Below are 15,191 nucleotides of genomic sequence, written 5' to 3'. Positions count from 1 at the left end.
AATACCAAGCGCCTCCCGTCACTGGATCGTATATAAGCGGAAAGAGTCCTTCCTCTGCTAAACCAATCGAGACTCCAAGTTCGAAAAAATGGCCCCTCCCAAAGTGCTCATGGTAAGCATCCCTACTTTACTCTCTCTCTCTCTCTCTCTCTTTGTAGTGAAGAAGAAGCTCTCTTATCGAAATGATTGCTTATGACAGATTGCAGAGAAACCTAGCATCGCTCTATCCATTGCTTCTACAATCTCCGGCGGCCAAGTAAAAGACACTCTCTACCTCTGTTTTCTGATTCTCAAACCCTAGCTTTCTTTCTTTCTTTTTTTTTCCTTTTTCCGAGTTTATTCGCATGGTGCAGATGCATAGTAGGAAAGGCACTACCGAGGTTCATGAATTTGAAGGAATGTTTAATGGATTTCGTGCATACTTTAAAGTCACTTCAGTCATTGGACATGTTTTCAGGTCCTTTTTTCTCTCTCCCTTCTCTGCTGATCCATTAGTTTTGGCTTTATGTGTAAAGTAATGGGTGTTGAAAGTTATAGGGTTCCCTGTTTGCTTTTTGTTGGATGACTCGGTTAGTTTTTCTAACATGTTGTTGCTTCATTTTTTTGTTAAATTGACGTGTCTTGGTGCTGGAGATATGCATTTTTTTTTAACTTCATCAATAGGGTGTGTTATCCGGGATTGGCTGTTACCTTAGCTAGGGATTTCTCCTGGACATTGTCCATTACTTATAGTTCTTAGGGGCAATGATTGAAAAGGTATAAATATTCATAGCTGAGCGCCACTGGGAGTATAGGATTGTGGGATTTTGTTTGCATCGTGTGATAGATTATGATTCTGGCTTATGGTAAAAAACGAAGATACCATGCTCGTAAGTGTATTGAACATGTGCAATTAAATGACAGTTCCTTTTACTAAACAAGTAGAGTGTTGGCTATCTATGGCATGTTATATGCATATCAGCATTCAATGGAATTTGTTTTGGTTCAGCTGTAAGTGTTTTGCTTATCTTAGCCGCAATAGCTTATTTCACACTACTTATTGTGTTTCCCCCCCTTTCCCCTCTTCTTATGCAAGTTTAGTGTAGATTTTCCAGCAAAATATCAAGACTGGGCCGCCACTGATCCTGCTGATCTTTTTCAAGCTCCAATTCATAAGGCAGAAGCAAATCCAAAGGTCAAGCTGGCTCTTGTCATCTATTTGCAGTTTCTTTACGAGTTTAAATGCCAATCATAATACTTGCATCCATGGGTCTGTGCGAAGATCTCAAATCACAGTGCATGTGACATTTTCATTGCATGTAAAAATTTGATGTTGTGATATCCATCAATTTATGCTTAGGGTGTATTTGAGAGTGTGGTAGCGGTTGCTTTTCATTCCAAAACACATTAAAATAATGTTTTTTTTATTTTTTTAAAATTAATTTTGAAATCAACATATCAAAATGATCTGAAAACATCAAAAACATATTACTTGAAAGCAAAAAAAAAAAAATTCAATTTTTTTCAAAAGCGCTTCCGAAACGCAATGCCAAACACACCTTAATGTATCAATCAGGTGCTTGCTCACACGTGCATTGGCTGCTTTCTCCTATAATTCATTCAATATCCGTTGTGATTATGATAATGTCTTTCAATAAATGCTTTCTTATATTGCTTGCAAGTTGCAACTCATAGAGTAGTTTTTTGTTTTTAAACAAATATATGTAGAACTCAACATTTATTGAGAACACAAGTATCGTGGACTGTGATTTTTTATAATTTTTTTATGCAGATGGTTTAAGTCTTCTTTTCAGAGAATAATTTGACTGTTTCTAGGTGTCAAGGTTCAATGCTTGTAGGTATTTAAGTCAAGAAGCTCATGGTTGCAGGCTCATATTTGTAGGCATTTAAGTCAAGAAGCTCGTGGTTGCAATCATTTGGTATTGTGGTTGGACTGTGATCGTGAAGGAGAAAATATATGCTTTGAAGGTAACTTTATAGCTTTTGAATGTTTTGATGCAACTCTCATCGTTATATAGTACTTGATTTTTTTTTATGGAAATCTAGTAAATTTGAATTCTAATACTTTATAAAAAAATGAGGGTCTGAACGAGAGTGGTTAATCAGCCTTGAGAAGTGGGGAAGACTCGAAATATTTGTGTCTTTGTGGACTTGATTGTGCAAAAGTTGATTATACATAGCTGGTTATTTGTCTAGGAGGAAGAAGAGAAACCATCATCTGGACCACTACAACAGACTGCCATCAAAAACCCTAAAAACACTAAATCATAACCGAGAAAACAGCAAATCACAACCACTGGTTTGAAACCTTAATTGAAGAAGAACCCAAACAATTATGCTACGCTACTTGAACTCACTGTGCCAAAAGTGAGATTTGACTTTAATGTGGTAAATAGGAAATTTGCAATGAATAGACTTGAAGAACCTAATTAAATCTGAAATGGCAGTTGGACTCTTGCAGTCCAAAAAAGTCTTGTTTTTCATGCCTCCCATAGCTTGAGTTTTGGATTTCCACCACAGGCAGGTGTTCTATTCATTACTGTCATGGACTAAAAAAAACAAAGATACATTGCTGTCCTCACCAAGAGGGAACCATCATATGTAATATAGCTATTTAGATATGCAATTGAGAAATGGAAAGGAAGCCTACTTAGAAGGACTGCATGATGTATAATTGGAGGCTGATCTTCACACATGCAAATGAGTGCATGTGCGTTATAATGTGTCTTAAGTTTGGGTAACATATTAGTAGATTTTATTCTATCAGAATTCAGCTTACCTACACACTTTTTTTGTTCTGGAAAATCGATGGAGCAACCATTTGCTGGACTTACTAACAAAAATGTTGCATTTGCTTATTAATAAGCTTTTCACCTGCTAAAATTTATGTTAACTGTATCAACTCCCAAGAGCTTGGATGCACGTGCTCTCTTCACAAAATTGGCTGTCATAATTTTCTCCAAATATTTGACCTCAAAATTAGAATTTGTTGGAATTTAGTCAAGACTATGTTAGCTACATAAAACAAGTATAAAACAGTTATAATTTTTCACTATCTATCCACCATAATAAGTGAAAGTTCATTGTTTATACAGTTATTCAGTGTACCGGTTTTCAAGCAAATGATGATAGAAGAAAGGTTTATCGCGCACGATTTTCTTCAGTTACTGAGAAAGACATTTTGAAGGCCATGAACTGCCTAGTTGAACCCAACGAATATGAGGCACTAGCTGTGGATGCTCGGCAAGAGATAGATTTGAAAGTTGGTGTTGCATTCACACGATTTCAAACTAGTTTTTTCCAGGGAAAATATGGCAATCTTGATTCCAGAGTTATCTCGTAGGTTCTTTCTTCTCTTATTATAGTTTATCATGCAGTTGTCTTTAGCATTGTAATGCATTGTTTTCTTGATGCATTCCAGTTCCATGCATCAATAGGAATTCTATTCTGTAGTCTAGAATCTCTGAGCTCAGAGAAGGTTAGGGAAAATTAAAGATCATTTTGATGAATCTTTTCATTTTCTTCCAAGTGCCCATCATTGGATTAAATTATACAATTTGTTGATTTGGTAGCTTTAACCATTAAAAGAAAAAGTAACTGATGTTTGGATGTGGATGATTCACATAGTAGTATGATGTCATTTGACAGATCATCTGGAATATTGGTCCTATCTGAAGTTCTGTTCTCCTTCATTTAGCCACCATACTTAACATTCTAGGAACAATCTTAAAGTCCATGACAAGGAAGAGAGTATTTGTCTGCTCCACTCGCCCCTCCTAACTCTCTCTCTCTCTCTCTCTCTCTCTCTCTCCTGTGCAAAGAAAGCAATGGGTTTGAAGAACAATCCAGACATTGGGTTTTTTTTCTTTGCTGTGAGGGAGATGTTGGGCTGATGCTGCTTCAGGAGTTTTGAGTCAATTCAAAGCATCCCAGCCATTGACTGGGATGCTTTGAGTTTGATTGGTATAACTGTTTGCTTTATTTGTTTGTGAATTTTTTTTCTTGTGATATGGAACTTGAGTGAAATTGAAGATGGTAGATCCATGAATCCAGCTTCCTGTTTCTATTTGATACTTCTGTTTCCATTCTCGCAGCAATTTCAATGGCCAAAAAAATAGTGCACTCACACACACATCTTTTCCTTCTAGTTTATGCTACTACTTGGAGAAAAAGTGGTGGTAAAGAGAGAAAATGGCCTTTGATAGACTTTCTTCTGTTATTCTTTTTTCTGTTTTTGAAAAATGGACGTTGCAGTAAAACCAACCCTTTTAGAGTGGGTTCTGCTTCTCCATTATATAGCTAATTAATATTATGAAAATAGTATAGGTGCCAGTTTTTTTGGTGAAAAAATGGAAAGGTAGGTAGGCTATCCCACACTCTCCAGTAGGGAACATTGCGCCCACATCACACCACCTTTTTATTTGGAAAAAGCCCCACCTCTCCTATGTTGGGGCCGAAGCTTAGGGTCTTTTTGAGGGTAGCTATGATCATTCATGGGGTGCCAAGTTGAAAACAGTTTGTTCAATATTTTTAAAATTTGGTCAACAGTCAAAACTCCAAATTACCTTGGTTTTTTAGGACCACATTTGTATGTTCTAGAGTTCAAGGTCTTGATTACCCATATTGAAAGTAGTAGGATGAAATCCAAGAAACTGGACAAGTTTGAGCACTAATCAAGGCATGAAACCTTTGTTTGATTCTATTAAATTTCAAGAGCCTTGGTTTTGCCTTGATTCACAAGGTGTCTCTATCCACCCTACCCCTTTATTTCCTCCTTTTTTTTTGTACTACATGTAACAACATAGCCTATTTTTTAGTTAAACCACTGATAATTGAGAACGAAGCAAAATATTGAAGCATTCTTCAGAAGAAACACGAGCCATGCTACTGGTACCACTGCTGTCTCTGCTTTATCAGTGTTTGGGGATTTCAGGAGCCTTAATTTCTTATGGATGCAAGAAGTGCCCTTTATGAATTTCAAGGGTAGCCTAGTGGATTCTGGGTTTTATATCCTTCCCTTTAGTCACTTTATTTTGTTATATATCAATTTACTATATTGATTTCATAGGAAATTACACTCTTTAGTAACTGTTTATTGTTCTCTTTCATCTGTTGACTGCATTCTTCGTTGTCTTTTATGTTCTTTTTTTGTCCTCTTTGCTCACCTGGTTGGGGTGGCAAAGGGTCTAGCTTGGTGGCAAAGGGTCTAGCTTGCTTTGCAGATTTCTGACCGCGGTCTTTTTTTCTTCGTTGTCTTTTATGTTCTTTTTTTGTCCTCTTTGCTCACCTGGTTGGGGTGGCAAAGGGTCTAGCTTGCTTTGCAGATTTCTGACTGCGGTCTTTTTTTTTTTTATTGCAAATGCACTTCACTTAACTTTAGATTATGTTTGTGTATGGACATGAACTCCATCTTGTTCCAATTTTTTACCTCAAGCAATCAGTTAATCATGTTTACTCACCTCTTCTTTCAGATATGGGCCGTGTCAAACTCCTACCCTTGGGTTTTGTGTACAGAGGTATTTGCAAATTACTACTTTTAAGCCAGAAAAGTTTTGGGCTTTGCGCCCCCACGTAATGGTAGATGGCTATGAACTTCAACTAGAATGGGAACGTCACAAGTTATTTGACTTGGATGTGAGGCTTTCTTTTCCTTAACCTAGATTTTCTCAGTTTTAGCTTTTATCTTGACAGAAAAGCTGTATCATATTTTTACATATTGCAGGTTGCTTTGATGTTTCAAAAGCTGGTATTACAGGATAGAATATTGGAAGTAACTGATATGTCAGAGAAACAGGAAAGCAAAGGCCGTCCTCCTGGTCTAAACACAGTGAACCTTCTAAAGGTTAGAGAAAATTTGGGACTGAGAAAAGAGCCCTGCCACTTGCAAGCTATTTGGTATAGCTTGTTTGGTGGCGTGGTTCAGCTTATTCATTTGCAACTTTGTATCTGGCATCTTTGCTCATTTCTGGTGTGAATTTCTGGTGAATCTGGTCTAAACACAGTGAGCCTTTTATAGGTTAAAAAATTCAGGGATTGGGAAAAAAAAAGCTGCTTCTTGTAAGTATTTGGGCTAGCTTGGTTAGGCTTATGCATTTGCAACTTCTTTTCCAGTATCTTTACTCTCCAAGCATGAGCTGAACTCTACTAAGTTCGGGTCATGGGCTCGCAAGTGCAGCTTGAATGTGTCATGGAGCTTAATGTTTGAAGTTCCTGACCATTTTTAATGAGGCATATACACTTAAGAGTAGGAAACTTGCATGGACAAAACAAGAGTACCTGCTAGTCCCATTCTCCTTTTTGTTAGTTTTTCACTTGTGTTTCTTATTATACTTCTTTCCTAAATAAAAGAAGGAAAGAGAAACCTGGCTATTTGTCTGTTCTCAAACAGCTTTCAAGTTGATGAGCCCCCTAGGTCAGCCCAAGGTCACAAACATTTTTTACACTTGGTTTATTTGCCTGCTTCAAAGCATCTGCTTTATTCATATTCGATGGTACTGGAGAAGTTGTTATGTTCCAAAGTAAGTAAAGTGGGAGAGACTTTTTGACTCAATGCACACCTTCGTTAAACTACTTGCATGCAATTTTAAGATCCATGCAAGTAACAACAATACTTCTATAGTATAATTATCATATTTTTGGTAGTTCTGAATGTAACCCTTTGACATTATTATGCCAATGAAAGATAATGCTGGCAACTGCTAATTCTGAACTATGATATGGTTATTTTGATGGGTAATTAAAATTTTAATGCCAAAAGGTTGGGGGAAATCTTTTGTGATAGTGTGTCAGCTATGTGCTTACTGTCAAATACAAGTTTGTGGCTAAAGTAAATAAAAAAATCGGTCTCTGGTTCTGTTCCCATTGATGTCCAACTTGGAAGGAAAATCTAGAGTATCCTACTCTAGCATTTTTACATGAAATGGCTGCTCTCAAGACTCAAATCTCCTTGTGGTTGTATGGCCAGAACTCTCACCATTATAATAAGCAGTGTTCCTGATTGCCTATTGTCATTTACTCCATCTGATCTTAGAGTTAACTCTGCAAGTTCTTTGTATAGATTGAACATGTGCTTAAGACATCAATGTGCTTTTCAGATTGCTTCAAGTGCATTAGGCTTCGGACCTCAAGTGACCATGCAGCTGGCTGAACGTCTATATATTCAGGGATTTATCAGGTTTTCTTAAGTTTCTTGTCCCAATGTAATTACTTTGTTCTTTGGTTAGTTGCACTTGTTTTGGCTAGAAAATATAAGTTCTCTACTTATTTTCATAGTCATGTTGTTGTATCATTTGCCAATCTTAGCTGAATACTATTGTTAGAGTTTGATTTATTGAGATATGAAGTATTTGAGCGTCGTGACAAAATTTGTCTTTTCGATTCATTGTGCTGGAACTGGATAAGAAAAATGGTATATTGCACCAATAATATAACCTACAGGTGTACATGGTAGATTCTAAAACTGAAAACTATGACGACCAAACATGTAGTTTCCAAAGGTTTGGGTGTCCAAAAGTATATGCTAATGCTAATTTAAATCTTTGTTTGTTCGGGTGAGTGACCCACCTAGAGAAGTCTGGGCAGAAGGGCAATGCTAAATAAATTCTATATGCCTTTTTCTTAATGTAAATAATATCTCATGAAAAAAATTATGAGATTAAACAATAAATAGGGGAGTTAATTTGCAACCGATTTGTTAGTTTATATTCTCAGAGCCTAAGGCCCCCTGATTCAGTAATATGGACCTATCTTTTTGAAGCACTTCTTTGTCTATGAATTATACTTCTATAGCCCCTATCCCTGTTTGGCATATAATTCATGTAGTTTGTACTGTTTGTGCATAGAACAACTGTTATTTTACAATTGTGCACCGGTCATAGTTGATAATATATAATATTCACAATTAGAGGCCTATATGAATTGAAGATTGATAATAGATACATAAATATATACATGTTGCTAGATCCTCTAATTATTCAAATAATTGCTTTAATTACTTTTCCTTGTCTTTGTGGAATTCAATACCCCTTATAATTTTATGCCGCTCTTTTAGTTATCCACGCACAGAGAGCACTGCCTACCCTTCCTCATTTGATTTTAAAGGCACACTTGGTGCACTAGCAAACAATCCAATGTGGGGCGATTATGTCCAGGGACTGCTTTCTGGTGGTTATCATAAGCCTCAGTCTGGAAAAGATGCAGGTGACCATCCTCCTATAACTCCAATGCGGTCAGCAAATGAGGATATGCTTGGAAGAGATGCTTGGAGACTATATCAGTATGTCTGCCAACATTTTCTGGGGACTGTATCTCCAGACTGCAAGTATACAAGGTAAAAGTCTCGAAGTTTTATCCTTGTATTTATGGTCTAATCTTTATTGTCTTACCCTTGGCTTTTATCTTTGCACCACAGTCAGTCATGGACCTATATGACACCTGGTCTTCTAATTTTCTAATTGTCATTTGATTTGCTGCTACATGTTTGCAAACCTTTTCTCTTGCATTCCATGTCCTTTCACTTCAAAGCTTTTCCCTGATATTATGCTGTTCAAAGCTTTTATTTTAGATCGCCTTTTCACCTTGCTCCCAATGGATGTTTGAAGTCAACTGAAAACCATGTCATTCTCATAATTGTTAGCATTTTCGGGTTTGACGAGAGAATGATATTGAAAGCATGCTTTGCCTTAAAACCAAATGTTTATGAGTGGAGAAATGGCAGCTTCTCATCTGTGCTATTGTCAGGATTGGCCTTAATGGATGGATGGGGGATGACCTCTCTGCAACTCAACTTGTTAAGGAATTCTCAGAAACTATGTTCTTTCATAGTGAGTTGGAAAGAAAAAAGAAGCCATATTCATTTGGTATCAGAAGCAATTGTTTTCAATATATGTGCCATTGCTAGGAATGGCCCTGGGTTGGATGGGCGATGAGTGATGCCTGCTCTGCATTCAACTAGTCAAGAATTCTAACAAACAAATTTGTCTTGGTCTGGCTCAAAGCTTGTTTTGAATCAACTTGAAAATCAAAATATCTAAGTTTGAGAAACACTTTTTAGGACAATGAGGCTAGGCCTAGCCATTGTGCTCGACTCAATAGCTTGCTAGCTGGTCTTTTTGCTAACTCTTATAACAGGTTATGAATGCTATGGCACTTACAAACTCTTGTTACTGCTCACATCTTTGGTGCATATTATTTCTCTGACCAAACTCTAAGCCTAAAGTTATTATTTTCTCTTAAAACCTCCAAGGCTCCAAGCTCTTACATTTGAAACAGTTGATGCCATCACAATAAAGCCAGCTAGAGAATCCTTAGAGATGAAGGTTTGTCTTCTATCATTGTGGTGGACTTTCTACCAGAGCAAGCACTGGATGGATAGGATTTGACTATAGCATGCTATATACCAATCGTGTTCTTGGCATATCTTAGCTGGAGTATACCATGCTAATACAAAGTTGCATAGCATGACAAACAGAGCAAATGATAGTCAAGTTGCATGGCCTGCTGTGTGTATTGGGTGTCGGTGAAGCTAGAGAGGAAATCTTAACTTATTTTGTGGTTTAACAGTGCTTCTGCTTCTTTTCGTAACAATCTAGAAGTCATACACAGAAGAGTTTCACAATAAAATAAAGCAAAACAAGAGGGTTGCCTCTTTCTATACAAATGGCCACCATTGTGAGCCATCCTAAGGGCCAGTGATTTATGTCATGTGTGATGTAATTTTAAAAAGCTTATGTGATCAGAATTGTGTAAAGTTTGGCATATGTGGCTTCATTGTAATTTTTTTGCTTGGCAAGTGTGTGAGTTCTACTCAATAGCTTGGCATATAGGTTAGGAACTCATGTGATAGGCTTGTTGGAAATCTGGATCCCAGCTCAAGTATTTTTATGTTTTTTACATGCTTAGTCCAAACATCCTAGTCATCTGCTTGGCTTGATCCTTTAGCATCATTAAGGCTAAACTTATTTGCTTTATCTGCTATGGATGGAGTGAGACTAATGTTGATATCAAATGTTGAATATGAACCATGTCATTCCATGCTTTCTTGGAGTTTGGAGACCATTAGACTTTGAATGTACATATTGGGGATCGACTACCTGTATAGTGATTATGTAAGTAGGTTAGAATGTAGAGTGCAATATAATTTGTGTTATATTAGCTAGAAATCAGAAGGAAAAGTGTCATTTTATCTTGGGTTTTTAGTCAAGTATTGTTGGAACCATGCTTCATGCGAACCCAAGTGATCTTTAATTTCAACTAAGAAAACTGTATAAAGCCAAACTTGACATCTCAATGTACGGAAACTTATGACTGCATTTATGTGTTGCTACCAAATCAATAGACTGCTATTCTTGTTATTGAATGTGTCTCTTACAAAATATTAATTTGATTGAATTGTTGTCAGTGGTACTTGGGTGGTCAATCAAGTCACAGTGTTTAAGAATGCTATCATTGATATGGTTTTTGTCTCCCTCTGTCACAGTTTTATTTTGCGAGAACACATACTTATTATCACTCAATGATGCATGAATGACTATTCTTCTTGTATTCATTTTCAGTGCATTTGTGATAGTTTTCTGATTTTTCTTTCTTCTTGACAGATATCTTACTCTCTTTCTTCTCCCTGTACTGTTTCTCATCTAATTGTATGTTCATAGACAAATGATGTTCATTTCAGGACAAAGGTAGAATTCTCAATTGGTGGAGAGTTCTTCCATTGTATAGGTCTGCATGTTACAGTCAAAGGATTTACATCAATTATGCCATGGTTGGCAGTGAGTGAGAAAAATCTTCCTCAGTTTGCAAAAGGAGATAAAATTGAAGTTTCTAAAGTTGAGCTATTTGAGGTATTCTTGGAACTATCATGCTTGCAATTTCTTCTGTTTAGTGCCTGAATTTTATTAGACACTGTCCCATCCAACTGGGACTCAATTTTTCTCTCTCTGGGTTTTTTTTATTTTTATTTTAAAGGAGGGAAATATATCATACTTAGGGGATTCTCTTTGAGCCTTTGATGGTTTTGGGATATGAAAAGACGATAAGATGTTGTGGAAATGTGCCTGTGCTATGACTTGGTGCATTTGGAACAAGTGCAATTCTATGATTTTCCAAACAAACTTATCCTTCCGACTTCTTTGGTATAAATATGTGTTTTTAGCATCATTATGGTGCCTCAGCAGTGAGACTATCTAGTAGATTTTCCCTACCAGATAATACAAAGGGATTGGGGAACACTGTTGTTCTAGTTTTGCCTTTTTTGTATTCGTTCTTTTGTTTATTCTGTAGGACGATGCCTTATCTTCTGCCTGTACATTCTTCTCCTGATGTTAATAATTTTTTTTTTGTTCAAAAAAGAAATATTAAACTTGGTCTGGGAACAGTATTTCTGGCTTAAGGTGGATCAATGCTTGTTGACTAGGTTTATATCTGTTCCATGCCTCTTTAGGAAAGGATTGTGCTATTTATAAAATGCAACAAAATGACAACAGTAAAACCAATATTACTTTAAATGTTTCAGTATTATGGCGGTGCTTTATGAGTTCATAAAATATGTAGGGGCAAACTGTTCCTCCAGATTATCTCAGTGAAAGTGAGCTGATTTCTCTGATGGAGAAGAATGGAATAGGTACAGATGCATCAATATCTGTACATATTAACAACATCTGTGAGCGCAACTATGTTCAGGTACATTATTATTTATCCCTGTTAAAAAAGGTGGATTTTCATTTTTTACAAGCTCTAAAAGAAACATAAATTCTTCCTTATTATTTTGTCTTGTTTTCCCCAATTCTGATATTCCCTTTTGTTCAAATTGCAGGTACAAGCTGGTAGAAAGTTGGTTCCAACTGCTTTGGGTATCACACTAATAAGAGGCTATCAATGTATTGATCCAGATCTCTGTTTACCAGATATTCGTGGTTTTATTGAGCAGCAGATTACCCTTGTTGCCAAGGGTGAGGCTGATCATTCTTGTGTTGTTCAGCATGTGCTAGAACAATTCAAGCGGAAGTACAGTTACTTTGTTAAGCAGGTCATGATTTGATTCATTCTTTTCCTTCCCTTTTTCATCTTTCATTCATAGCTGAAAGCATTGCTTGATGCAAAGTGGAGTTAGGCATTGAACTTTTGTCCTCTCCGCTCTCTCTCATGTCAACTTTTGTGGTAACCTTTATAAATTAATATATCATTTTTGTCAGTTGTAGAATGATAATAGTAGTAATGCTATTTTAGGTAATGTGAGGTAGACTGGATCGCCATCATATCACATCAGTGTGTTATCCATGGAGAAAGTGATGCCAGAGTTACATGGATTTTCCCATCTTATTTAATTGGACGGGGAAGTCTTGTTGATTTATTTGACTTTTTTTGGCGACCATTGTGCCAATCATTTTGACAGGATTTTTAAAAAATATTCAGTAATCTATATATGAAGATGTATAGTGCATTGCATTTGTCTGCTTTGGCTGTACATCGCTTTTAATCTGCTACAGTAGTCAGTGTTGTTGAACTTTGATTGTGATGACTACTTTTCTTCCTTACTAGTTTGCTTGCTTTCTATTTGATCAGATTGACAACATGGATGCATTGTTTGAAGCACAGTTCTCCCCACTTGCTGACTCAGGACGTGCTTTTAGCAAATGTGGTAAATGCCTGAGGTACATGAAGTACATTTCTAGCCAGCCATCGCGTTTATATTGTGGTACATGCGAGGAAGTTTATTATCTTCCTCAAAAGGGAACAATCAAGGTAATTAACTTTACCAGAAAAAATTATCAATGCTCTCGATTTTATACCAAAATGCATGAATGAAATATAGAAAGAACTTTACAGTATGTTTCAGGTTTTGAAACTGAGGAGGCTGTGCTGTAGTTTCATATTATCATGCAGTAGCTTCTTTCTGTCTTTTGGCTAGGATAAAATTGCCTGATATTCTACAGTTTCATGTTTTCTTCATGGACATGATGCTTGTCTCAACATTCTGCTACTACGTTGAGCACAAATGAGCATTTTTGTGCCACTTCACTATGCAATTTAGTTTTTCTTCTGTTTTCTCCTGTTTGTTTGATAAGAATGTCTTGAATTAAGCAGGCATTTCCCGAAATGAATTACAAATTGAGGAGTGTATATAGAGGAATTCTAGATTGACCTGTTAGCATCAATTTGTTTTGGGTATCTTGTGCTGAATAAAAGGCTAAAGTGAAGAATTTAATTTGACTGTCTTCATATAGACATTATATAATGCTTGTAACTTGCTAATGTAGAAGAATAAAAGGGAGAGAAGATAAACTATTCATCCTGAGGAATTCACTACAAAACAATCATGGTGGACTTCCACCTCTCAAAGTTAAAACTGGAATTGTCAATTCATGGACAACTCCAAATCCACTCGTACAGTCATGCCTTTTTTTTTTTTTTTTTTTTTATCTTTGGATTCCCCAAGGGTCTGTATCAATGGGCAGGGTCTGTATCAATGGGCAGGTGCTACTAGTTGAATTACTATAGCTTGTCCAAATCACAATGATATGGATCTCATTGGTGAAAATGCTCACCATACAGTGGGATTATTAGATTTTGTGACTAGGTTGATCATCAGATTTGAAACCCCATAGCATTATTCTCTTAGATCTTTTGTCAGATCAGTTTTAGCTAAACCATCATTTTAACTAAATAATGTTTTGTTGATGGGAACACAAAGATGTGAACCAGTAGTAATTATGACAGAGTTTGTGGTTCTGGCCACTCAAAGCCTGAGGTGTTTGCTTTTACGTGCAGTTAGGATGGCATTACTGTCATCCTGTGTCTAAAATCACTGTTTTGTTCCCTAATAACTAGCTGAATTTTTTTTTTTTGCAGCTGTACAAGGAACTAACATGTCCTTTGGACAACTTTGAGCTGTTGATCTTTGCCATGGCTGGTCCAGAAGGCAAGTCATTCCCTCTTTGTCCTCTCTGCTACAATAGTCCTCCTTTTGAAGGTATAGACGCTCTCTTTGGTGCTTCTAAGACCGGTAGTTCTGGGATGTTGGGGAAGGGGGCCGGCATGCCATGCTTCCTCTGTCCGCATCCGACATGTCGACATTCTTTGATAGCTCAAGGGGTTTGTGCTTGCCCCGAATGCAATGGGACACTTGTTTTGGATCCTATAAGTGCTCCCAAGTGGAGACTTTACTGCAATATGTGCAATTGTCTTGTCTTGCTCCCTCAAGGTGCTCACCGGATTTCCACTACTCGAGAACAATGTCCTGAATGTGACTCAACAATCATAGAAGTGGATTTCAACAAGAATACAACGCCCTTGGAGGATGGAGCAACCCTGCATGTTGGTTGTATTCTTTGTGATAATCTGCTTCATTCTCTCGTCGAGGTGAAGCATGGAAAGTCGTTCTTCAAGCGAGCTGGTAAGTGGGCAAGGGCAAGGGGAAGAGGTGCTTATAGAGGAAGGGGACGGGGTCTTGGGAAAATGGACCCTAAGATGAGCTTTCGGGATTTCTAAACGAGCTTTTCTGGATAATTATATTGCTCTTCTTCATAAACAGGGAATCCGGAGTTTGCTACGTTATGTTGCTGTACGAGCATAAAGCTGTGAACTTGTGGCGTTTGGAACCTTGACGAGAATGAGAGTATTAACTATTTTTATTTACTGCTGTTTTCATATCTTTTCAAGTTCAGTATACTGTCGCTTTTTCTTCAGTTGGTCGTGAAGATGCTGTAGCACTGATGTTGCCACTGGGCGGAGCTGAAGGTGAAGCCACCTAAAACTCTTGTCTAAAGAAAAATGTCGGGGAAATTAAAGTGTCAGCACCCCCTAAAAAATAAAATATTTTTGTCTATTTAACTCAAATTAATAAAAATATATTTCCGGTGAAAAAAACAGTTTCCCATTTTAATTCTCTATACTAATTTCAACAACCCAAGGATGAATGCAGGATGGTTTATAAAAAAAAACACAAATTGACAGAGAGGAGATTCCTATCCACTCCCGACATCCAAACGTGGCCTTATGTTTATAAGAAACAAGAGAAAGCAGAGTGGCGTTGGACTCTTGTGTCCTAATTATATCCAGTCATCCGTCACAGAATATTCCTAACGGCGACCAAACAAATCCTCATTTCCGAAACCTGACAAAAGCCTTTCTTTACTTCTATTACTTGCTAATTTATTTATCCTGCTACATTATTATTATTATTATTATTATTA

At 36.9% G+C, this 15,191-nt stretch overlaps 1 protein-coding gene across 4 annotated transcripts; it reads left to right on the top strand.

Annotated features, from left to right (window-relative positions):
• LOC7462031 (DNA topoisomerase 3-beta) lies at nucleotides 1-14,634 on the top strand. Of its 4 annotated transcripts, XM_002321069.4 has the most exons (15): nucleotides 1-112; nucleotides 200-256; nucleotides 354-457; nucleotides 1,081-1,174; nucleotides 1,869-1,968; nucleotides 3,096-3,339; nucleotides 5,472-5,634; nucleotides 5,723-5,842; nucleotides 7,095-7,174; nucleotides 8,051-8,329; nucleotides 10,673-10,841; nucleotides 11,551-11,679; nucleotides 11,813-12,025; nucleotides 12,562-12,741; nucleotides 13,849-14,634. In XM_002321069.4, exons 1-15 carry the CDS (start codon nucleotides 89-91, stop codon nucleotides 14,485-14,487), a joined length of 2,595 nt encoding a protein of 864 aa, XP_002321105.2. In that variant the 5' UTR covers nucleotides 1-88; the 3' UTR covers nucleotides 14,488-14,634. The 4 variants fall into 4 exon arrangements, with proteins under 4 accessions (XP_002321105.2, XP_024441179.1, XP_024441181.1 ...); XM_024585411.2 differs by lacking the exon at nucleotides 1-112 and having other exon boundaries at nucleotides 218-256; nucleotides 1,086-1,174; XM_024585413.2 differs by lacking the exon at nucleotides 1-112 and having other exon boundaries at nucleotides 239-256; nucleotides 1,086-1,174; nucleotides 1,883-1,968.
• Nucleotides 14,635-15,191: the final 557 nt, after the last annotated feature.

Source organism: Populus trichocarpa, chromosome 14 (assembly GCF_000002775.5).
Source record: "Populus trichocarpa isolate Nisqually-1 chromosome 14, P.trichocarpa_v4.1, whole genome shotgun sequence".
Classification (NCBI taxonomy): Eukaryota; Viridiplantae; Streptophyta; class Magnoliopsida; order Malpighiales; family Salicaceae; genus Populus; species Populus trichocarpa.
The sequence above is the reverse complement of the archived record's forward strand: the minus strand, read 5'-3'. Positions and strand labels throughout refer to the sequence as shown.